The following is a 25,258-nucleotide window of genomic DNA, read 5'->3' on the forward strand; positions in this document are numbered from 1 at the left end:
GTTGTTCTCAAATGAAACGAAATTTCGTGGCAAATACTAAATTTTGTAATTCGCAAGTTTAATAATTTTTCACCAAACTCAATTCCCGCAAAAAGAATAATTTAGGTTCCGTGAAACTTAATTACTTCAAAGTATATTATGTTGAAATGCATTTACTACAAGAGTAGTTTAAACTAAGAATTACGTCGATACTTTTTCTTTCGGCATGTCTAGTTTTAGGGGTGTTCTATCTTCCAGAGAATGTTTAATTTACAAAAGTTTGAAGAAAATGTCAATCACAGCCAGCCTGCCTGCCAACCATTTATATCAGCGTTCATAATCCGGTCACCACGACATAACCAGTGAAAAAAAACATAATCGGACCATGCGTACATAATCCGGCTGTCCCGGTTGTAAACAGGCCGTTTTCGCAATCTGGGCAGAACAGCTATAGCTTCTTAGACTTTACGTGGATACCCTAGCTAGCTAGCTGGCTTGGCTGGCAAACATTTTATTCACTAGATCAGATTAAGTAAAATAGTTGATGGATTTCTGTAAATAGACTAATAATTTTTCCATCGCGGCCTTCAATAAAACTTCCTCTTGTAACCTAACCAACTTTTTTTATACACAAATTGACTGTTTTTTTATAGAAATGACAAAAAAGTCTAAAAAGAAAGCTGTAAAGACTGGCTTTAGATCAGCTGAAAGTCCTCGTGTAACAACCTTTGCACTTGCTTCAAATATAACCCCACAAGGTAATGTCATAGCTAAGTTAAACTAGATGATGTCCTCTTATTACATCGACTGTAGCTATATAGCTAGCTAAGCTTTTTTAGTAATTTAATATAGAAACGTTTTCGCTCTAATAAATTTATAAATTTAATTTTAACATATCTATTTCAGACAAACATGGTATCTCAACTCTTTCATTGGAAATGGAACAAACTAATATTTACAACCAACCAAAAAAATATCAAACAAGAGCAGACAAAAGACGTGTCAAAGAAGAAAAGCAAAAACAACTGCTAGAGGCTTACAATGAGGAGAATAACAGACGATTGGTTTTTCCTATTGACTTGTGGTATATTTTATCACAGTATATTATGCCCGAGCAAGTGGGTATCTATGCAGCAATTTGTAAGAGCTGTCACTATGTCTGTTCAACAAAAAAATTTTGGATGGACTTGTATAAGCGGTAAGTGAAGGATGAGCTGTACAAAAGTGTTTCAGCTGACAAAGAATTTATATATCCTCTTTGTTGGATTGTTTTTTCTGAATTGTCTTAAGTAAATAGGGTATAAGTTGCTTAAATGGTGGACAACTTGCATGATTTTTATGTAAGTTGTCCATGCAGTTCCATAGACATATGATAACAAGTTTGTATTAATTTGTCTAGCAATTTGAGAGTGCATCAAAAATATTATATGCATTGTTTAGGTTTTAAGGATTGATTGGTTAGTTAAAATGGTGCAACAAGAAAAAATGGCTACTTGTGCACAAAGGTGTAGCATTTTTATATTTCAGCTGCATTGTGCATGCAGCTTTAAAAAAAGTGTTGCATGAAATTGATTTAATTTAATTTTGTGTCACAATGTTATTCGTAAAATTTGCAGCATTGCGTGAAAAAAAAGAAGAAATTATACCTGCCACCATGATGCAATTTTGCCAGTGCCTGCAATCCAACAAAATTGCATTATATGCACACGAAAAAGTTGCACTATATGCACATGAAAAAGTTGCACCGTGGTCCCAGGTCTTAAAGGGAACACAAGCTATATAATGATGTTGGATTTTTATTATAGAGCTTAAACAGTTATTTAAATTTTTTAAAAAGCTATTTTCATTCTCAAGTTATTCACACTTTAAAAATGTCAGATGTAATTATGCTGCATATATAAATTTTGATGTCATATTTAAATAGCAAATTTTGACATTTTCTACTCTTTTTTTTAAAAAAAACGCTAGTTTCCTTGTCCCAGAAATTCAGAGAATTTTGCAGAATTTAATTTTGCGATTGCATGTTGTGAATTCTAGGAAATTTAATTTGCCAATTTCTGTTAAAATCACAAAAACTAATTCCATGTGTTTGAAAAAATTTCCCACTGTGAAAATTTGTGCCTTTAATGAATAAAAAATGGCAATCATGGTACAACATTAAGCAAGGCAAGAGCAAATTCGTTGAAAAGAATAATCAAATTGTTAAATCTCTTCCAATCAAAAAACATTTCTCTTCTGCATTTAAAACTTGTCTGTGACACAAGACTTTCTTTTTTTTTATTAAATTGAATAATCTGGTCTGCAATTTTGCACCTTGTATATTTTTTTAATTTTTGTGAGGTGTATAGGACACAGAGTCTGTCATGCTGCTCGTATTACCAACGTTTTCTATTTCTATAGCTTGATCACAAATAATCTAGAATGTTATGATTTTTTCCAATTTAATCTTTTTAAGGTGTATAACAGATTCAAAATCTCTTCCAAGCCACTTGAAACCAGAAGCTATTACAACAAAGGTTGGATTAAGGGCGCGTGTGATTAGATCCTTATATCATATGTATAAACCATTCACTGAACGAGTCATTTATGATCCAATAATAGAGTCAACACATCAAGTGGAATATAAAATTTGCGAATCACATTGGTGGAAGCGATTGTCTTTATGTAGACGAAACATTACCGTGTGGGTTTTTTACTTTAAACTTGTCCCTCCGGAGCATTTAGAGAAAACAAACATTTTTAAGGTTCAAGACTTGGTCAACCACAATCCTGAGAAACATAGTTCTCTTCTTCAAGTAACTGTACCGTCACTGATAAACATGCTGAATTTGACTGGCCAGTGTTTAACCAGTGTTGGTGTAAGTGTTAGCAGAGACATGAAACATCACAGATTAAATTGATATTTCACAACTATAGATCAACAGGCAAATACTTTAGTAGTCAAGCGAAAGTTATTATAATGGAACCAGTGTTGGAGGTTAAAGTCCTGGATTGGTGGCATCCGGAATATCCACATCCATTTGACAAATAATTTTTTTAGAAGTTTCTTAATAAGTCTTTTATATCCACGGGTTCGCCCGTTCTTTTTATACTGCATTGCATGCGTCTCGCTACTTACTAACTGTGCCATTTTGTGTGACAGATAGAAGAAAAAATACAGCTATTATTATAGGGCTGTGTTTTCGAAATCTGAATAATACAACAATTTTTTTCATTCGTTGGTTTATTCGCCAAAAACTTTCAAATTTACTAGTAATTGAAATTTTCTAGCTAATGTGCAATATACCAAACCTTCTTTGTGCTAGTGTGCTTTCATGTCAGAGAAATTCTTTTAATATTATGACTTGGTATTCTAAGATACGTGTCTAGACACTTTTTTCTTATAATTTTAGAATTTTGAAATTTTTATTATAATATGTTCCTTAAATTATATGTTCCTTAAATTTGACGATTCTTAAGTTTGAAGTTTTTTTGTAACAAAACACATGCGTATATCGGTATATGCTGCAGCGCAGTATAAGTTTATATTTTGATAGGAAGTGTTATAGCTAGATAGATTACTTTATTGAATTAGATCTTCACGCAATAAGCCGAAAATTGTAAGTTTGAGTTTTCTAAAGGCTTGCTTCCGTTTGCTTGTATTTATGAAGTTAAAGGTTTTGTTTATTTCCACAAGCGATAACAAAAAGACTCTGAGTTTTTTTGCGCTATGGCAGTACATGCAGTAAAATTGAAACATGGCTTAATTTTCATGCGACAAAAATCAAGAATTGTTTCGCGCGAATGTGTTTTTCCGCGAACGTGTGTTTGCGCAAAGCCATTTCATATCGAATTTTTTGAAATCAACTTTGTGATGGAGATATGGAACAATAGCCAATCAGATCACTTAAAAATAAAATGATTGCATCACTCTTTACATCGCTCGCGCTATTTAAAAACAAATTGACACATGAATTTAATGGAAATGACATAAGCGGTAAAATCGCTGTCCCAAAAATCTCCGTCACGTTTTGGGCTAAGCCACAAAAATCTGCTTTATCCATCTTTAGTCAATTCAAACAAATTTTAGTTTCGTTTGAATATTTCAGTTCTGCATTTAGTAAAATGTCTCAGATGCTTCGGACGCTGTGTAACAAACAATTCGAATATGCCACGTGATATGTTTAGTCTGATAGCTCAACCTTGTCCCCAGGATCTTCACAAGATTGTAGTACACTCTAGTCTGTTTTCAAAAGAACACCAATTCAAGTCAAAGAATCACCTAGGGAGTTGTTTTTATGGTTAACTAAATTTTTTTAACTCAAAAAGAAAACTCCAAAAAGTTATTTTTATGCACAATATTTACCACAAATTTATGTAAAAGTTCTGTAATGTGAGTATTCCCAATACAATTATGAAGTCGCCTCCTCTCATTCTATTTTCATTACCTAAAACATCTCTTACTGGTTTCATGGTTCATTGAACATCATACTTAAGTATGGGTTAACAAACAGTTAAATGATTTGATCAATAAATCTGTTGTCAATTTTAATTTCAATGTGACCTGGTTTTTCCCACAATTGGTTTTACTCCATTTATATATATCTTCCCAGCAATAATATGAACACCAAGAATGATGTGTAAAAATTTTCTTCTTTTTAACTATAATTGTGTTTATTTTGTTGGGAATGAATAATTTTTATAAAGCTTTTGTTGAAGCTTTTGTAATTAACATAATTCTTATTTTTGTATTTATCATTATCTTTTATAACTCTGTTAATTAAGGCGTAATAAGAACCAGGCTTTAGGAAATATAACGATCAGAAGTTGACAATGTTACCACAAGAAATTAAACGCCCCCACGCTTTTAAATAAACGCCCTTAAAGATAACTCCCCTCAGAGGGAGTAATGAGTTTGGGCGAAATCTTGTATAACTTTATTTTCTACTTTTGTTATTTACATGCAAATGGTAAGTAAACTAACTTTTTCCCAGTCCATATTTTGTTTCACTAGTATGATTAAGAGATAAAATGCACTGCGGTGTTACAATGAGAATATTTTTTAAAAAAATTAAACGATTTCTTGCTAACAGGTACAACCTAATTTGGGCACGTTTTTCTTAAATTTTGCTATATTTAGGCCTAAGTGTGTGGTTCAATTTTAGCGTTCTTATTTACACTCTCTGTTTATTTTCGCTAAATCTTGCAAAGCACTTGTTAGAGACACTTCTGGTTTTTATAGGCAATGTCTTTTAATCAAAACATTAGGCTTAAATCTTGTAAAAAACGAAGCAGCAGCTAACAACATTGATCTCAGTAAAAACTTGTGAAGAAACTCAGTAAAAACTGTGTTACTTATAAAAATGTAATGTGCGTGTTTTAGCAACATTCTTTCCAAATAATTTCTTGTTGTTGGTTTGACATTTAACAACAAAAAAGATGAATTTCAATTTTAGAAATACTAAAAACAAAAACATCAAATTTATTTTCCTCAACATAGTGGCCATTTATTTTTTAGATAATAAATGCTTCATTGTTTTCACATGTTTCTTGTTTAATTAATAAATTGTCATTAGAATGGTATTGTCATCATAGTGTATGTAGAGAATTTTAATAGCTGCCTACTAAAAAATGTGACTTGAGCCGTGATTGTAAACAGAGTGGTATATTTGGATGCAAAGGAATCAAAAGTTTGTTCATTTGCTTGCTTTTTGTTTATTGTGTTTTACCGAAGCTTGTTTATTGATAAATTCATTTATATATAAAAAAATATATATAAGCCATTTGGAAATCATAAACGTGTTAATTATAGTTTCGTTTCAAATATTTAAAATGATTTGAAAGTTTGGTTTTATTAAGAAAAAAGGCTTGTCTACCATAGATAACTTTCTGTTTCGAATTTCAAGAAAGTAGGAATCGATAAAAACAACAAATGAATGAGTTTTAGTTGAACATTATTAAGCAAGGTAAGTAGATAATCTAGCTTCCATAAAGACATGCATTTTTATGTCTGTTTTACGATAGTCTGTCCAGTATTATACATTTGTATATTTTGTGTGAAATATTAAGAAGTGAATTTTAAATGTTGCAAGTTTAATTTCATGAAAGTGAGCATATTAATTAGAGTTTCAGATTTGTAGCATTGTTTAATATATATTGTACCAACAAAAATTTGTTTACTAGACTGTTTTAATACTGTTTTGCTGTAAATTATTTTTTTCTGTGTTTTTCATATGGGCTATTTCTGTGTGAGTCCATTTTTACGTGATAAATAATATCACTTGCCAATATAACTGTTATCATATTCAGAACTGTTTTATCGAACTGAGAATATTGAATTTTAAACCTTTATTCGTTTCTTTTGCTCAGAGCATCGTGAACTTTTTACCCCAAACGCAGTATCAGTGGTAAAAACGTTTTAGCTAAGTCTTGATCACTCTTAAGAGCTTAAAAAGTGCAAAACAATAAAAATCTCTATAAAGGATAAAGGTGAGAGGTGGGAACATTTTTAGATCAAATCAGGTTATTTCTAACAAAGTTAACAATTGCTTACAGTCACAGTGATTTATTTATCAAAGTTAGCACAAGTTAGTCGGAACAAATGAAAAAAAGACTATTATGTTAAAATGAAACCAGTAACACCAAAATAGAACAAAAAGCAACTGTCTTTCGTTTTCGGTGCAATTTTTATTTTATTTACATCAAAGAAATATGTCCCTTGTGACGTTCTTATAAAGAGCATTTTTTAGGGGAGGACATTTTAGGCTCTAGCATCTGCGTGGGAAGCAAAAAGATTTAAATGCTAGGTAAAAATAGAGACGATATAAAGCGAGATCCTTTTTAGACTATTATTTACTTGTAGGTATCTTTCTATCTGCCATTAGTCTCACATCGCTCTCTCACGACATTCTTTCACCGCGTTGTCGTGTGAAAACACAATACGTAAAAGAAACCTCTCTTCTGCAAGCTCCTAGCACCTTTCTTGCCTTCCACACAGATGTTAAAGTTTAAAAAAGAGTTTGCTGCATAAACTTGATCAAGTGATGTAGCACAAGCCATCTATAGCTACATAGAAAGATGTGTAATGATGTGAAGTAACCAGTTCTCTCACTAATAGGAGGATTGTTATGTAAATCTTTCATCGTAACTATTTGTTAACTCGCTTGATAAACCGACAATCAGATAAGTTAGTGAGCGTAGTATGTCTCTTTATTATCCTCTTCCCAGGGTCCCGTGGCCTCTGAACCGTTACTGTTATTAAATGAAGCAAAAAGCAAAATGCCCTGGAAATGTGGTTAACCTCTGGTCTTGCTGCAAACAAAGTCTATAAAATTACTTTTGAGTGATGGCTGCAACATTGGTGATACCAATTCCCCTATTTCAAGGTAAAATATATAGAATACAAGAACCTATGTTTTTGTAAGATAAAAAAACCGCTTATAAGAAACTTATTATTATTGGAGAGCTCAAATTTTAAGACAAGATTATTAATTAAATATCTCTACAAAGTTTTTATTTTAACGTATTTCTTTTTTATTTTTGTTCGTTAGTATGAAACTGATAAATTAAAGTTAAATACAGAAGACATTCCAATCTGAAAAAGTTAGAAACCAAAATATTCTTCTTCAGATTCTGACAAATATCGTGATAGGTTCATATAAATATAAATGAGAGGGGAAAAGTTGTAAAAAAATGTTGTTGACTAAAATTTGACCAACAAATGAAATGTTTTCAGACTATGCAAAACTCAACTGTGATAAAAAGCAGGCCAAGCGAGCACTGTAAAGCAGGATTCAAGACTTTTGCGAGCTCAAAAATTACCCTGGTTTGTTTTGATATTAATCAACAAATAAAATCTAGTTTTCTGAAACCTTAGGCAACTTCATAAAACTTCAGATAAACAAAAACAATTAATAACCTTAGATGCTTTTCCCGAGACCAGCCAGCTAAAACAATAATAGAAAATAATATAATAGTTCTGTGTGTTGTATCTTTTAACAAGTTATTTCTTCTCACTACACATAACCACTAATAATTCTCATACAGATACACTGGACTGAAATCGCTCGGAACCCTCACTAGTCTCATAAAAACCAAACAAAATCGGGGACATGACTAAGTCCATTTTCTGAGATCTTACGTCATGATTTCTTGCATTTTTCAATAGTAGGTCGCTTATGAATATACTTGACTTCTACTATGCGTAACAGTAAATTTGATAATACAAACAAAACAACGAGAGTTTAAGCAGATTAGATTTCACTTGGAATTTAACGGCTTTATGGCCTTAACTTCCAAACACAATCTCTTAAATCATCCTCCATTTCTTATGATATTAGGGTAAGAATAGTCTAAATTCAGTAGGAATTTATAACTCTCGAGTCTTAAATTTCTACCCTTAGGTCCCAAATAACCCCCCTTTCAAACCGCTTATTAACCCCCCCCCCCTCCCCCCTATTTCGGGACCTTAGAGTAAATTCAAAGTGTCACATAATATAAAGCAACAGAGTATTCTGTTGAATAAACTACAAAAATTATTCAAATTTAAGCTCGTGGAACAATATCCTAATGTTAGTTCATAATGGTGTCATAACTAATTCAATTGGTTAAAAAACTGGATAAGCATGCACATACGCACGTAATCCCTAATGTTAAAGCTCATTTTTTAGTGCTTGCACAGTTTCTCAAAGTTAAAAATTTGTCTAGGTGCACAATCGCTATTAAAGAAGAGTCTAAAATGCAGACAAATAAAAACGACCAGCAATGCTAAGGAATAAGAATCAAGTCCAGACTATGTCTACTAGTCGCCTTTATGATAAAACGTTCTATAGTGAAGGATATATTCATTAGCTTTCTGAATGATTAAAATGATAGGAAGGAAGTGTACTACCGTGTTTTGAGAATTTAGAATATCCAAGAATTTTTTAAAAACTCCCATTTACAAGTTTGTTGTTGTTATTTATACCTAGGGTAAATCAACATCATTAAAATAATTAAATGGTACCTACCTTTTAAAAAGTTTTGACATTTCATTCAAGGACGGGCGAACAAAAAACTATTTTGTAGCAGCCAGAAAACAATTTAAAAAAAAATTTCTAAATTCTAACATATACTCAACTTCTTTTCCAAGGATTTTAGACTCTCATCAGCACTGCGCTTATTGCTTGCCATCCGATATGCAAAAAGAGACAACAGGTTCTAGGATAGAGGTTGAACGTATACTAAGATCTAATATGAATAACAAATAAATACCCGATGTTGCAACTAAGTATCTATATATATTCCTAGCAACATTTTTACAGCATTTTCATGACTGTTTGGGGTGAAAATAAGTAGTTTTTAGATTTACTTACCAAAAAATAAGATCTTCTTTCACTCAAGAGAACCAAGAATGTTTAAGTACTATAGTAATAACACCAATTTTATAACCTTCGTTTAAATTTTATTGTGCGGAGCCAGCCCACCTAAACGAGGTAGTTTGTTTTCTGCATACAGACAACCAGTTAAAAGTCTCCCCGGCAAGTGGACCAGACTGATTTATATTTTGAGCCTACTGTGTTGTCGTTCCGCAACGTTTTTGGGTGAAGTTTTACCGTTTTACCGTACGTGAAAGACAAACCAGTCCGTCTGGTCTTCAACATCGACACTGGCCGTTATGAGCTTTTATTCAGCGCAGTTTGCCTCCCTTTTAAGAACCAGCCCTTGTCGTAAGTATTTATGGTAAGGATTTTTTATTCTTATAAGAGAACTTCTTAGCACGTAAGATAAGTTAATAAGTTAAAAATAAGTTATCTGTGGAAAAATTCTGTAAAAAAGCTCTACATGTATCCTCACTAAATTATATTATTATGTGCGAAAAAATGTTCTATTGTCTTGCGTCTGAAAGGTCGTAGGTTTGAACCCCACATTAGACCGTTGTCTATTAGCGCAGACATTTTACAGATTTCTGATTTCAAATTGGACGTTGGACCTTTGACTTGGGCTACCCAATGATAGCAAACATGGACCATTTGGGTTTTAAGTCATCAATTATAATCCAAATGGGCACCCGGCCCATTTAAAAGGTTTAAGGTAGGACAGAATAAAAAGGTGCCACTTTAAGTTTCATTGACTCTATTGACTTTTATCGCCAGAACTGCGAAGCTTAAACAAATCAAGTACAAAGATCCCACTGGTTGATAAATTTGTCTTTCCTGTTATGTTTAAAATGTCATAGTGTTACAATCTGATTGGTTATTTTATTTATTATACCATGTGCCAAAATAATATTGTTTTAAAATTTGTTGCTATAAAAATAGCAGTTGTAACAGGTTTATAGTCACTGTTCTGGACTCTTAGTGTCATAGTGTTACAATCTGATTGGTTATTTTATTGTTTGGAAAAATTAAATGTCAAACTTGATTTTTTAGTATCCTAGTACTGATCTATATATTTTTATATAGATCAGTACTAATATCTGCAGTGTCATTAATTATTATTAATTATTATTAATCTATATTTTTTATATTTGCAGATATTTATTTTAAATTATTTTTTATATTTTAAACTATAATATCCTTTTTTTAGAATATATAGATAATCCCAAAACAGAAAAACATTAACTTAAATATATATGGTGTTTTCATTGCCATCCAAAATGTCTACAGATACAGAAAACAATATAAGTAAGTAAAATTTAATTACTTGGGAATACTTCTGGAGTGAATGGACCTTTCCGGAATTTCCTAATTTAAAGAGGTCGATACAAAAAATTATCCCTAAGTTCCTTGGCAAAAGGTAGCAAAAAATACCTAATTTCGAAAATGTTTCTATTCGTTAAGTGCCTCTATTTCAAGCTGAAAGTTACGGTCAAACCCATATATGCTATTTTCATATAGCAGAGCTTTCTAAGAATAGCCTTGTTTTTAAAATAATTATTTTCTTCAATTCTAAAACAATCCAACCAGAAAATTATATTGATTTAGTTTTGATATGATAATTGATATTCTATCTTTACTCATTCATTGCAACATAGAACGTTCGACGGATCAGAAGACTTTATAGTCTGCTAACAAGGTCAATAAAACATAAATAATTTTGTAACTTGCTTATTTTACAGTTTCTCAACATGACGTTAATAACGACTGGAAAGGTAATATCTTTATTTATGATCTGGTTAGCTACTTTCAACCGGTTTATACGGAAACTTGGCAGCGTGATTGGCTAAAAAGCACGGTATAAATTTAACCTCATAGCAACAAAAATGGTAGCTATAAATGTAAACAAATAAAATTGCTGGAGAGTTATTCAAACTTAGCTAGCTACATACATACAGACTCAAAAATCAAGTTAAAATAAATATAAAATCTAGTCACTCTGCCCGAAAAACAGCGGGAAATGTTGATAATTTTAAATTCTATGCTTTTTGTTATATATGAACATTCATCAACACAATGAGAAACAAGACAAACGGCATCGAATTTGTGTAACAGTGTCTTTCTCCGACGAAGAATAAATCTTGATAAATTCTGTATAAATGCTTATTCGATTGTTTTGTTTCGAAAACAAACGCTTTTTCGTTTACCGACCTTCAAAAAAACTTTTCCCTTAAAAACATATCCTAGGCATATATAAATACTAAATTTACAGCACATGCTCTTTTTATTACTAACGCTCACCTCAATAAGTTTTTGAAATGTTAGCCAACTCTTAGACTAACTTTTTGATAGGGTTTTTTCTTTGCGAGACATCTTCCACAGGTTAATTAGAACATTTGATAAATCAAAAAAATAAATATTTTTTTTATCTCTCGTTTTTGCATAGACAGACATGTGCTGTATTTTGTATATTGAATTTTAAGTGAGTGTCTATTTTGTTAATGTTTGTCAATTATTCAAAACTGTGCTAAAAAAATGTTATTAGATATTGCAGAAAAATTAGTAAAAAATAATAATAGGGCTTTCACGAAACAAGAGGAAGAGCTATCTGCTAGTCTTTTGTGAAAAAGTGTTCGAATGTAAGGAGTCGAATTACAGCTTCTAGTATGAACAGTATTTTTTAGATTTGTTAGCTATGCTTCATGAAATTCCAGGCTATGAAGAAGTGACAGAGCCATTAGATGTTATGATAAAAATAAGACAAGTCAATGAACAAGTAAGGCAACTGCAGCTCGAGCTGAAAACATGCAACGAGCTTTTACGAGAAAAAGAAGAATCATCAGCGCCACAAGACAAAAAGATGTTAAGATATGCCTCGATGATTCAAACGTTTGAGGAACGAATTAAAGACTTGGAAAATACCGTAGACGATCAGAGTCAAATGTTGAGAGAAAAAGACATTGAAATAGAAAACATAAAAAACGCACAGGTGCGTGTGAATAATCGAGCAAAAAATTGCAATCTTGGTAAGCCAATGTGCGAATGCCATAGCCACATATTAAGGCAGTTGAGAGATAAACTTGAAAAATTTGAGAGATAATATTTAACAGTCTAGCACTTTTTCAAACCTGTCCCTCTCATTCCCATTTTTTTTTTTTTTTTTTTTTTTTGCTAGTAGGTTAGTTGGAGAGTGGTAAGTTTTGAATTAAGCAGTTTTATCAAAGCTTCTTTTTGTAGGGTAAAAACATAAAGATGTAATAAAATTTAACCATTTCTCTTCAAAAATTTAACAAAATAATAAGTATCTTGTTAAGCAATCATTGAAGTCAATATTGCCCGTTACCCACTTCAAGAAATCCTAATTTCAAATATTTTAATTCAAACCGTTCAAGCAAGTCAAGGTTTCCTGTTTTACAACAGAATCTTTTGCGCGTTGTTTTTCGTTTATTTGTACTACCAAGGAGGTATAAACCTCATTGGTAGTATTAACAACCTTACACAATTGCACAGAAAGAAACTAATCAGACATTACGCAACTCGGTGAAAATGTACGCATGATACCTGCGAAACTTTTTTAGTACAAGATGAAAATTAGGCTGAACAAAATTAGCGAAACCTGCTAAGAATTGTTCCTGCTAAAAGAAAGCATTCCTAACTCATCAAAAATTTCGTATAATACACGTTTTCCGAACTACATAGTTTTTAAAATTTTAAAATTTTTGAAGTTTTGACTTTGAGATCACATTCAGCATCATTGAATTGGTGTGTGTATAAATTTTTAACGTTATACAACATGTGAAAATGCTGTTTTGGTGGTATTAATTTTACGATTAAGTCTTCTTAATCCTGCGTACATATTCGCCGTGCATATTTCTCGCATAACCACATATACTATCCGTTGCATAATGTCTGATTTGTTTTATTCTGTGCAAATGTGTAAGGTTGTTAGTATTACCAAGGAGGTTAAACTTCTTGGGTACTACAAATAAACGAAAAACAACGCGCAAAAGATTCTGTTTAACAAAAAGAAAACCTGGAATTGCTTGCACTAGTAAATGAATAAACTTTAAATTTCACAAAAAATGACAGAAAATGCAAAAAAATATAATATGAAACTTATCATATAACCAGCACCACATTATAACCTGCAGTAACAGTGAAAGTCGTAAGGCTCCATTCATAAATCGCGGGTTATATACCGGAAAATACGGTAGTACAAAAATACCCCGTTTACTTATTTTCTCAAATTGCTTAGTAAATTAAAATACTTTTAAATATTTTTTTATTTTAGGATCCTCAAAATAATAATTCAAATTTAGAACATAAACTAATACTGATGAAGCAGTCAAAGGACGAATTGTATGTCCATTGGAAGGACGTCATATCAAAGAGGGATGAAATCCAAAAAAAATATGATTCTTTGGACAGACAGTTCACAGCACTCGTAAAAGTACACTTATATTCAAGATTTTTTAATTCTTCCCTACTTGTGCTAAAAGCATATGTTCTGTTAAGGTCTAATTATGTTTCCAAAAAATTGCAATCCCTGGCAGATTTTGACATTTTCAAAATGTAGAAAAAATCCGAACTATGTACATAATTAAAACCCACATTTACAAATTTAAAAGGTTTTTAATAAAATAGAAATTCATGCTAGAAAAAAAATATTTGTCGTTAATGTTAATAACTAGCCAATTTTCCCATTTTACTTCTTTCTACTTTATTTATATACCACCGGTGATTAAACTTAATACCGTAACACCAATTTTTGCATACCGGATTATTCAAACTTCCGGCTCTTTGCACTCTTTATAGGGGATTTGATTTCGTCTTTTTTTTTTTTTATTTGAACTTTGCGAATTTTTGACTTTTTATGTTGAACTTTAAAAAATCTGAAATATAAGAATATATTTTTTTAAAAATATATTTTTTTTCTAATAAATAACACTATTTACACAAAAAATTTTTCACTTTTCCATCAATTATAAATTACTACTCCTAGTTTTTGCAGTACAAAAGAATATTTTTTTTTAGTACAACAGAATAGTTTTTTTTTAGTACAACAGAATAGTTTTTTTAGTACAACAGAATAGTTTTGTTACCAAGTTACAAAATACACAACTAGTGCTTTTCAGTTTAATCAACCCTCCTAACTAAAAAATTTATTTTTTCAAACTATTTTGTCAAATCTGAGAGTGTTTGAAAAAAATCAGGGTTCATTTTGTATTTTTTTTTTTTAGGAAAAAGACCAACAAAAAGAAAGTTTTACACCAAACGGTGTTGACTCTCCCACGGTGTGTGATTTAAAAAGCTAGTTATATTTATTTGGATTCGTCTTCAGGACTTTCGGACTCATTTTTGTTGTTGTTTTAAGACTGTTTTCTTTGTTATTAAAGATTTGAGCCGTGCGAAAACTTTATTGGAACTGAGGCGCACTTTTTAGTAAATGATAAATCGAAGCGAAACAATTTATAGTTATAAGCCCGTGGAAAAACATGCCTGAATTCGACTGTCGCTACTCACTACCATGTTTAGCTCAAAATGAATAGTTGCTTTGACCATCCAACCAAATTACTTCACCCAGGCTACGTGCAACCAGTTTTAACAGCTAAATAGGAGTATTGGCATTAAGACTAGTCGTTAACCAATGAAAAATAACATTCAGCGTGTTTCCTGGAATGCTAGTAGACATAAAATGGAACAGTTTTGTCAAATAATTTATGTAAACGATTTTGCTTATTTTTAGCCTGTTTATGAAGACGATGTTATTGTTTCCTTAAAAAAGGTACGTGTGCAGAGTTTGTAATGACGGTTGAGAATCGTTATTTTGAATATTTGATAAGAATTTCTGTCTTTTCGAACTCTACTAGCTGGTAGCCTTATGGTAGAGCGTTCGCTTCCAGTGCGGGGGTTCTTGGCTGAGTCATGCCAGAGACTATAAAAGCGTGAATCTATCCTTTCTGCTTAGAGCTCAGCATGAGAATAGGATAGGATATCTTAAGCGGTTGTCCCGTTGAGCGATTGCTTGTGCTTGCACGACTTTCGTAGCTTAAATATGGGAGCTTTAAACGCACTAGGGCCCCCTTTGCAATAACAATAAATTTGTCTTAGCTACATCAAGCTCGACTCTACAAAAATTTTTTTGTAAAAAACTTTCGAAGGAAGAAAATTTTATTTGTTTTTGACAAAATTTGTTTTAAGTTTTCCTGGAAGCTTCTTTAGAATAATAACTCTGAATTTAATATATTGTTTTCTTCGTATAAAAAGGATCGTTACACATAAACAGAATTTTAGAAGTGATAGCCAACAAACACGTGCGCATACATAAGGCATAATGTGTGCATGCGCAAAAATAAACATGACGTAATTCAACAGTTCCTTTACTAATTTTCTTTATGTGTTTAGAAGGATTCTAATGGAAGATTTGGCGTGAAGTTTGGCATCAAAAACGGTCCGCCATTTCTGAACGAATCTAACATAGTGATACTCAATGTGGACGAAAAATTGGTTGGATCGCAATTGTAAGTCGATATTTAGCTAGACGTTTGTGTGTTAAGGAAAATAACATGGATTTAACCAGTGGTGTCATATTTACACAGTTTAAAAAATATAATTTATGTGCATGTAAATGAGCTGAACAAAGTCTGCCTTTTATATACGAATTCCAACGCAAAAGGTAAACTTAATGATCTAACCTTTGTTCTTATTTTATGAACATTTTCGTTTTTTTGAGGGGGTCTGAAACAGTGAAAAGCAAAATTAACAGATACTCTTACAGTTACTCTTACAGTATTTTTGTAATTTAGATAATTTAACTTCTTTTTAGAATGCCTGAAGACCTTGTGATTGAAATAAATGGACAAAATACCCAAAATAGTAAAATGGATTTTGTTCGTATGTGCTGTGGCTTGAGAACAGACGAGCTTGCTCTAAAGATCAGACATCCCAAATGCACAATGGAAACGTATGAAATGGAAGGGAATCGAGAACTCTTTGAAGACTGGGGTGTGTCATTGGGAATCTTTTTAAAAGAAGTTAAAATAAATTCGTATGCTTCTCATTACGTTAAGTTACGAGAATTAGATGAAATCATAGAGGTAAGTTGGTGTAACACAATGAATGATAGCTCAGTTGTGCGCTCGATTCATGACTTAGAGGTCATGAGTTCTATGCCATAAGGCCGTTGTTTAGTTGGGCAGCAATTGTTTAGGCTTTTGAAGCTCAAAGGGAAGTTTTAAACCCTCCAAAACCCCTTCTGTTCCATCCTTAAAACAATTGACTGGGTGGATAGCTGGACATTAGTGAGGCTAACGACATATTGTATAAATCTATATTACAAGCAAAGTATTAATGCCCAGGTTGATTGATGTAAAGTTGTTGACATTACCACGTAAATATCCTGTGCAACAACATGAGGACATATACGTGTTTTACGTAAATTATAGTATCGTGAATTACCAACTCCTTAAAAAATAATTTTAAATAAAGAAATATTTTATTTGTCGCTGTCGGCGTAACACTTGCGCCACACTAAAAAATCGGATTTGCATACAGAGTAAGTCAATGTGAACACACTGAAAATTCTTACATTCAGCCAAAAATGAAAACTTGTATTTTTTAGTAAGGCTAGACAAAACCACCACTATATAATTGTTCTACGGCTTTAGCCGGTAAAACTTTAAAATGGGTTTTTTTGTCGCCGTTTTTACTATCGAGAATAGTGAGGCACAGTAGGGTATCAGTCTAGTGTGGCAGGACGTAAATTAGCTATTAGTTTTTGACTGTTAATAACAGAACTAGCCTGTTGAACGGTACAAAAGGTGCAAGAACCTATTAGTTTTACAAATAAATCATTCATTTTGAAGTTTCGCCAGTGTCACAAAGCTACAACGGTCGTTCGTTATCTTTTTTTGTATAATCTAAAATTTTAGGTGAATTCGCCATTCACAACTTGTTCCGTGAAAATCCCCCTTAACCCTCTTCTAGGTAAACAGACACGACATTAATACTTTGAAACTACCAGACATAATGCGCAAAATGAGAAAACCAGTCCGTTTAAAAGTGCGAAGAGATATCACAAAAACACAACATGGTGGTACTAACACGTTCTCTACACCACCGTCTGTAACGTCAGGCGAAGACCAAGGAAGCAACAGCGAAATCTTCAAATATCCAGAGAGCATCCAAATTGATTCTAGTATGGCTATACCTCCAAGACCTGTTCTTGAGCCACCGACTATGTAAGAATATTTTTTGTCTTGTTTTCTTTACTGTTACACTTTTAGAAGAAGAAAAAGATGTTTCAGGTTTCTTGTTGAAAGGTATGCGGTTTGTTCTTTGGTTGACAAGAATATGTTTTTTAGACCTCGAGAAGGAGTTGTTGAAGTCGAGATTGAGAAAAGATCGTTCGAATTCATTGGATGGCATTTTATTGGTGGTAATAAAGTTGGTATTTTTATCAAAGCTGTGGACCCTTGGTCCCCTGCTGAAAAGGCTGGTATCAGGGTTGGATGGAGGCTGTTGGCTGTATGTTTGCATTTATTTTTTGCTTTTAGTGCATCATGTTTTGCGACTTTTACGTGTTGACTTCACATTTTTTCTACTTTCAGCTAAACGGATACAGTGTTGAGAATGTGGCATTCTCTTTTGCAATGGACTTAATCAACTCATTTCGAGACAAAAGTCCTATCAAAGCGACTCTGCAAGAATTTAGTGGTAAGTGGCTTTTACAAGAAAAATTTATTTCAAGAATTTATACGGGTAGGTATCCATACTTCAACGGGTTGTGCTTTTACCATTATTAGGTTATATTTACGTTTTATGAATCATGCGTTATAAATTCGTATATTTACGAAAAAAGTATCTTTCATTTCCTTTAAAATTTTGTTTTTTAAAAAACATTACTCCAAAAGCATTGCGTAATATTAAGGATATTAACAAGAAAACTTAGGTTCAAAGGCTGTTAAAGGCCTTTCCCTTTAGGATCAGAGTTTATTGGTGGTCGGCCGACCAATTAATGTTTTGTGTTAGGAGCATTGTTTGCTATTCTTATTGCTATATTTCTAATCTGTTATTCCCTTCCTTTTTATAGAGGATGAATATCGCAGATTTTTGGAAAGCAAACCATACGATACCTTTTATGTAAAGTTAGCTAACTATCTTTCTTACCTTTTTTTATTATTTTATTATTTTATTATTTTTATTGTTTACTGATTGCAACATATACATGCGTTAAAGATTTAAATTTAAATAACAACCCCTGGAGATAAATTAGTGGAACAGAGAGCGGGCCACAAGTAACTCGGAAAGCCGTTTCTCGCTCATTAACACGCACGCTGAATTTTCTAAAGCCCACGCAGCCAGCTTAGGACCTTGGATTTTGTTTATTTGATTAGATCTAAACTTTGATAAGTTACTAATTTTTGCTGACGTCAACACGTCCGAAAGTCCCAATTTTCACGGGCCTTTCGGAACCGCTTAGTGGGTTAATTTGCAATGGGGACATTTTTTAAGGTGTAGTTAGCTGTTTACTTAAATACATTCCCACTAAAATGAAACTTTTACACCCCAGCTTCAGAGTACTGGCGAAATGAAAAGTAGTCAGAAAATGTCATTTCTGCAAATATTATGTCCAAGGTTGCAGATTTTTAAATGAAAATCTGCAACCCTGACCTCTTCGGTCTGTGAGAACCTTAATTTTGTCAACCAAATTAAAGAATTTTGATCGCTAGATTTCTATTGATGTAGATACATCTCTAACGTTATAAGGCTAATGCCACGACATAAAAGTTGGGTGGGGAATAGACTGCAACCATAGCAGTCTTTTTTATGCAATTCTCTAGTCATGTAATGCAGATACGTCCTTATTAATAGTACAGAACTAGTTGGTGTCCCATGAAAAAATTCACGGGTTCGCCGGTCCTTTTTATGCCGCATTTCGTGCGTCTCGCTACTTGCGCTACCATTTTGCATGACAGACAGACAAACGCATACGGGGATTATAATATAGGCTAGTCGTTAGCCCGTGGAAAAATCCACGTTGTCGCCCGTCCTTTAAAATTTACCCGTCGCAACAAAGTGGACAAAAATATATCGCATTTGGTATTGGTGCGCATTTTAAATATTTTGTGTTTTCGTTACGGGACGCGGCTTTTGACGGCTATTATTAAAGAGATTGGGTTTTTCGAGCAATAGTATGCGTTAAAATTGCTATTTTTGTACATAGAGCTTTAGAAAATCATTCGTCTTCCGGTGATTTGTCTTTCAAAAAGAACGAGGTATTGTGCATCATAGATTCATCTGTCGTCAAAAATGAACAACGAAAGTGGAATGCTAAGAAACAAAGTAACGGTACCGAACAAACTGGCCTCGTTCCAACTCAAGCTTCAAGGTAATATTTTCTCAGCTTTGTAAAATATTTAACTTACTTAAATCACTGTCCAACAAGATAATAGCCACGTAGGGATCGAAACCGCGACCTCTTGGACATAAGTCGAACGCTCTACTGACTGAGCTACCGAACCCAATTCATCCCCAGTCTATTTAATAAATTAACTTATCTCTAGTTTCAATACAGAACATATTTACGAAGAAATCAGTTCGACTAAAAGCATCAAAACTAAAAAGAGAAGAGGTTAGTTGTTTACATATCAACGAGAAAGTATGTTTCTAATTATTTTAAAATTACGGGTTCGCTGGATGTTGCTGAAAACAAAACTGCCCTGTAATGACCAATAAAAATCTTCAACAAAAAGACAAATAATATGCATTTCCAGTACTAAAATTGCTGTCTACTTTCATCAAGAAAAAGGATTATGAACTGTGAATTTGTGCGATTTTCTCCTTATTAACCAATAATTGTCAAATTAAACGGCGATAGCCAAAAAATAGAATTCAGTCTTACTCTCGTACCTAATCCATTTTCCCAATTTAATTTAAGTGGTAATCCGTCCATGCTATCAACCTGGGGAGAGCTAGAAATAGACCTGAAGTTTTTTGAGGTCCATCTGTACTGGTCTGTTAACACAACGACTCTTTACGTTGGAATAGCACACCCGTAGAAGATCTATACGTAATTAATAATGCTAAAAATGAAACGATATCCTTATTACAAGAAAGTATGGAGAATTAATGTAATCGTCAAAAAAAATTGAACAGTAATAAAATACAAACGTAACACACACAACTGAAAACAAATATGTGAACATTCAACGTTGCAATTTTAAGCAAATTTTTTGTAGCAGAGTGTAACAAAACCTCATTAAAATACTCAGTTGGTGGAACATCTCTTTAAAAGCACAAAATGGTGAAAATTGCTTTGGATGCTTGGCTTACCTAAATTCAATTTCTTTCTCCTACTTTTCTACATATTTATTTATTTTTCTACAAAACAACAGACCTCGTTAACACGACCTTTCAGAAAGAAGACATGTTATTATTTTTTCTGCATTTAGATTACTACTACATTAATGACGATGTTGACGTGAAACCTCAAGTCGATAAGGGCTTACCGTTTTGAACACAGTCTAGCTCACGCGACGATAGAAAGATAGAGCGGTCACGCCCGTTTATGTAGAAGTCGTAACACGATCCCTCACCAATAGCGACATGGAATGTTTTGATCGTCATAATGTTGTTGCGTCGTTATTGACGTAAACAATAGAGATTCATTTCTTTATTTCTACCTTCATGTGCAAGAAGGAAGAAAGAACAAGCAATAACATAATACACCACAGATACATTTTGCTAAAATGGCACGAAACAAAATACAGCGACACACGAGTATAACTTGCGCTTATGTTCATTTATACTTAAAAAAAAGGATTTTTTAGTTGAAAATTAAATTATGTTGTAATAATTTTTTTCCATTTTTTATTAATAATCGACATCACGGGTTTATTAAGTTATCTTAATTCTTATAAACAAATGTCTGGTCAATGTAAATTGAATTATTTCAATTATTTCAGGCACGTTGCGAAGTTTTCTTTTTTAAATTGTTACTTTAAACAAGCAATACATCCGAATCCTCTTGTTAGCCAGTCGTGGTATATTACTATAGCATTCACTTTGTTGTGTGGGCGAAGTTAAACAAACCGTGTCATCTCGATGGTATATTTTGATGGATATCTGATGCATATATTTGTAAAATATTAATTTATATTTTAGAATTTTTTATTTTGTGGTTTCACTTTGTCACATGACATTTACGAAAGGATCTCCTTGATTTGTAATCTCGCTGAATTTACGTACTCTATTAGCAGCTTGTGCTGTACCCGATAAACTATTGCCATCGATCATTGGACTAACATTGTGGTTGGTCTAGACCTCGAGCGATACTATGCCGTGAACCCTTGGGTAATCGGTTATGATTGTATTAATGCAAAATCCTATTAAACTTAGCAGTAAACCGATCAAATTTTAGGGTTTTTTCATGCTAACCGATGTTTTGGACCAATTAGGTCATATAACTCAAGAATAAATGTTTTGTGGAAAAACAACCTATATGTAGGCGAGGCGTATTTTAAACCTGTAAAAGTTCACTTGTCAATTCGAATTTAGGACTTTCGTTGTGAAAACATTGAAAGAAGTTTTTAAAATTACTGCAAACATTGCATTGCACTTATAAATTCGTGACAATTGATATTTTCTCCCAGTTGCGTAATAAGAGGTGGGCACAAAACTAGTCTTATATTCCAGAACAACAAACTGCATATTGACAACAGACTTGTGTCGTCACCAAACAAATCTTTGAACTTAAATATCCCCTTAACCGTTTAATAAAAAAAAAAACATTTTTACTCTTGCTCAAAAGAGACAATGGCAAAAAATATTATATTTTGACGGACCTTTATCAAAATGTGGGTGGATTTCTCCAAAGAATTTATATTAAAATAACGCAAATGAAAATAACAAAAGCAAATGCACTATAAATATTATTACACATATTTAAAATCTTGGATTGTTATGATTGTATAAAGCTCACGTTGTTTTGTTATGATCATAAAATTTCCTTTTTTTAACCCAATTTAGGTTGTTGCCTGCAAACACTTCTATTTATATAATCAAGTGCGCAATAATTGCACGCAGTTAAATCGAGGCTAAAGCTGCATAAACAAACCATATAGCTGACGAGTACCTACCGAAGAAGGCAAACAAGTCTCTAGGTTGTGAATGTGCTGTTCATAGCTGCTCAAATCGTAAATATAAATCGAGAAAAACAGTGAAAAAATACTTCGTTTTTTCAAAGACCTTTTGTTTCTTATAAGATGTTGGTTATAAAATATTTGCGTATTTTTCGATGGAATTAATTTTCGCAAAAGAAAAAAAAGAAAACAACTATTGATAAAATTTTTTAGGGGGAATCAAGCGCAAGAGTGAAAAATAATACGAAATTTTGGTTCTTTTTAGTGTAGTATATAGTCGACTCCAAATTCAAAATTAAAAACTTAAAATACAAAAACACGAAATACAAACTGGCAACATAAATTAACATAATTAGTATAATTTATACTAAATAAAACAAGAGGGTGTGTGACTGCAATTGATAAGATTAAAAGGGCTACAGAACAGCTCAAGTAAGATATCGTCATTAATGATAATCTCCATCCTCGCACCTTCTGAATAACAATGGGTAAAAACTCAAAAGAATGTACAAGAAGTTATACCCTTTTTATTGCAAGAATACAGACAACCTGTTCATAAGTACTGTATCTATATTATATTACCCGTATACGTCTGTCCGTCCGTCCGTCTGTCTGTCACGCAAAATGGTAGCTTAGCTGCGCAGGTAGCGAGACGCACGCAATGCGGTATAAAAAGGACTAGTTTGTTAAAAATGCTATACTTAATAGTTTTAAAATGATTTTAAAGTTATTATAGTTGCTTTAACTCATTTTATATGCAGTTATTTCGTATGTTTTTTTACAAAATTTATAAAGAAATAGCTAGCTAGCTAGGTCCAACTTTTTGAAAGTTTCTTTACCAAAAAATAATGATTTAAAAGCAATTTGTTACTTGGGCGTCAATATGATATCCAAGATGATTTTGTTTTGGTCGTCATTGCTAATAAATTCCCCCTCTTTCATAAGTTGTTGGACTGTCGTGTAAGTCACTAAAGTCAAAAATCAATACGTACCGCCTTTAAAAAACAGATACTTTCGTTTAACTCAAACTTGAAACTGATAAATAAGTCAATATGTCACGTGCTTTACCGTTTATAAGACGTGGCAGGGCGTGAGATTCCCCACATGCAATTAGCTTTCCAACACTAAATAGGAACTCTTTTTATTAAACTTCTTGTTTTGAGATATCGTAATTCACAAGCTGTGTTTAAATAAACTGTTTAAGAGGTGTAATACTGCAATCATTTTTTGTGAGAAGTATTATTTAATTGCTCGTAACCTTGGATAGCTCTTTGCTACTATAAGGTTCCACGAACACGGTTCCTTTAAAAGTTGTTTTTTTGTATCCGTCGTATATTGTATTTAAGAATATTTACTAGATTATGAATATATATTTACGGACTGCAAATTTTTTATAAACACGGCTCAAACAGAGCTAGAATGACACACAAATCACTTAAAATTCTATTGTTGTTATATCCCTGTACCGACAATAATACAGGATAGTTCGTGAGCGTAGTAAATTAAGTATTTTAACAAGAAGGGTAGTTGATTTAGCTACTACAGTAGTCCATAGTGTAAATTTCAAGTCATTGAATCGATTCGAGCAAGCAATGACTATGTTTCATAAAGCATCGAATCAGTCTAATGCATTGTGTTGTTGAATCAAGATAAGGCGAACAAAATTGAAATTTCGGATCTTATTGATTTTATGCATATCTTGTCAGCAGGATAATGGATGTAAAAATGATACAATTGATAAGACAGAATAAGATAAGGTGAAGAAAAGACGGCGCACATAGTTTTATGTTGTAGAGGAGGAAATAATGTAATTTCTTTGGAACATGTAGGGATAATAATAGTGTTGCTGTCATTTGTTATGCGACAGAATACAGCATAAACTCGAAGGATAAGGTCAGATTTTGTGCCAGATGTTTTCTTCTTGTAAAGAAACAAAATCTTTCTTAGTTCAGGAACACGCAACGATCCTAAGCCTTCCAAACCATTAACTGTTTTAGTACGAGGTAATAGTGCTTGAAACTGATTCATATTGCACTCAATTGCAGCCAAAAATAACAAAAATGTATAAATTTGTTAAGTAATTTGTGCACTTTCCCGCTACAATTTCAAATGGTTCATAATAAACCTCATTTTCATGTTGCGCTTCGTAAGTCGATATCACTTTCATTGTTATATTGATTTGGAGATAATGGGTCATAATTATTTTTGGAATTCCGATATAAACTGTTTTGATGTGAAAAATTAATATGTGCTTGCCGTGAAGGAATCGAAGGCTCTTCATGCACTAATGATTTTGCATAAACAATTCGATAACGTCATTTTTGTTTATCAAATCACCTTCAAAAATTCTATTTGATCTTCCTGTGAAAAAATGTTTCAGCATATTGAGCACGTGTATTAGCTAAAAACATTCCACATGGTATAATACAAAAGTGAGCACAGCATATTTTTGATCATACAATATGATCGTGTAATGCCGATTTAAGATGCCTGTGTTGAAGTACCCATCTTCTTCATGAGTTAAGTAGCCAGGAGATCCAGCGTAATTTTTCTTACCACCGGGAAATCGGAATAGTTAAGGTGAGAAAAATTACGCTGGGTCTTAAACGATTTTTCTGCGGCCAAAATCTGGCCGCGCTTTTTGATTGGCTAATTCTATTGTTCTTTGCTCACGTGGCCATGTCGGGGAAAGCCCTTTTCATCCGAATATTCAAGCCAGTGGTTTCACTCGCCCTTACAAACATTAGTAAACTATAAAGTTTTTTTGACAGTAAGATGTGGCCAAGCTTGGTAAACAACTCG

At 32.7% G+C, this 25,258-nt stretch overlaps 2 protein-coding genes across 4 annotated transcripts; both read left to right on the forward strand.

Annotated features, from left to right (window-relative positions):
* The first annotated feature begins 611 nt into the window (after nt 1-611).
* On the forward strand, nt 612-8,411 carry LOC130647092 (transmembrane protein 183-like). Its single transcript, XM_057452821.1, is given in 4 exon segments — nt 612-737; nt 886-1,177; nt 2,435-2,865; nt 2,868-8,411. Coding segments are annotated over 4 exon segments (969 nt in total). The 5' UTR covers nt 612-634; the 3' UTR covers nt 3,011-8,411.
* Nucleotides 5,802-21,550, forward strand: LOC130647091 (uncharacterized). 3 transcript variants are annotated; one of them, XM_057452817.1, is made up of 16 exons: nt 5,802-5,924; nt 10,525-10,622; nt 11,057-11,089; nt 11,999-12,303; nt 13,606-13,764; nt 14,555-14,608; nt 15,061-15,099; nt 15,720-15,835; nt 16,141-16,411; nt 17,301-17,554; nt 17,678-17,840; nt 17,924-18,029; nt 18,406-18,460; nt 19,540-19,704; nt 19,880-19,947; nt 20,768-21,550. In XM_057452817.1, exons 2-16 carry the CDS (start codon nt 10,571-10,573, stop codon nt 20,830-20,832), a joined length of 1,905 nt encoding a protein of 634 aa, XP_057308800.1. In that variant the 5' UTR covers nt 5,802-5,924; nt 10,525-10,570; the 3' UTR covers nt 20,833-21,550. The 3 variants fall into 3 exon arrangements, with proteins under 3 accessions (XP_057308800.1, XP_057308801.1, XP_057308802.1); XM_057452818.1 differs by having other exon boundaries at nt 15,723-15,835; XM_057452819.1 differs by lacking the exon at nt 13,606-13,764.
* Nucleotides 21,551-25,258: the final 3,708 nt, after the last annotated feature.

Source organism: Hydractinia symbiolongicarpus, chromosome 6 (genome assembly GCF_029227915.1).
Source record: "Hydractinia symbiolongicarpus strain clone_291-10 chromosome 6, HSymV2.1, whole genome shotgun sequence".
Taxonomy (NCBI): Eukaryota; Metazoa; Cnidaria; class Hydrozoa; order Anthoathecata; family Hydractiniidae; genus Hydractinia; species Hydractinia symbiolongicarpus.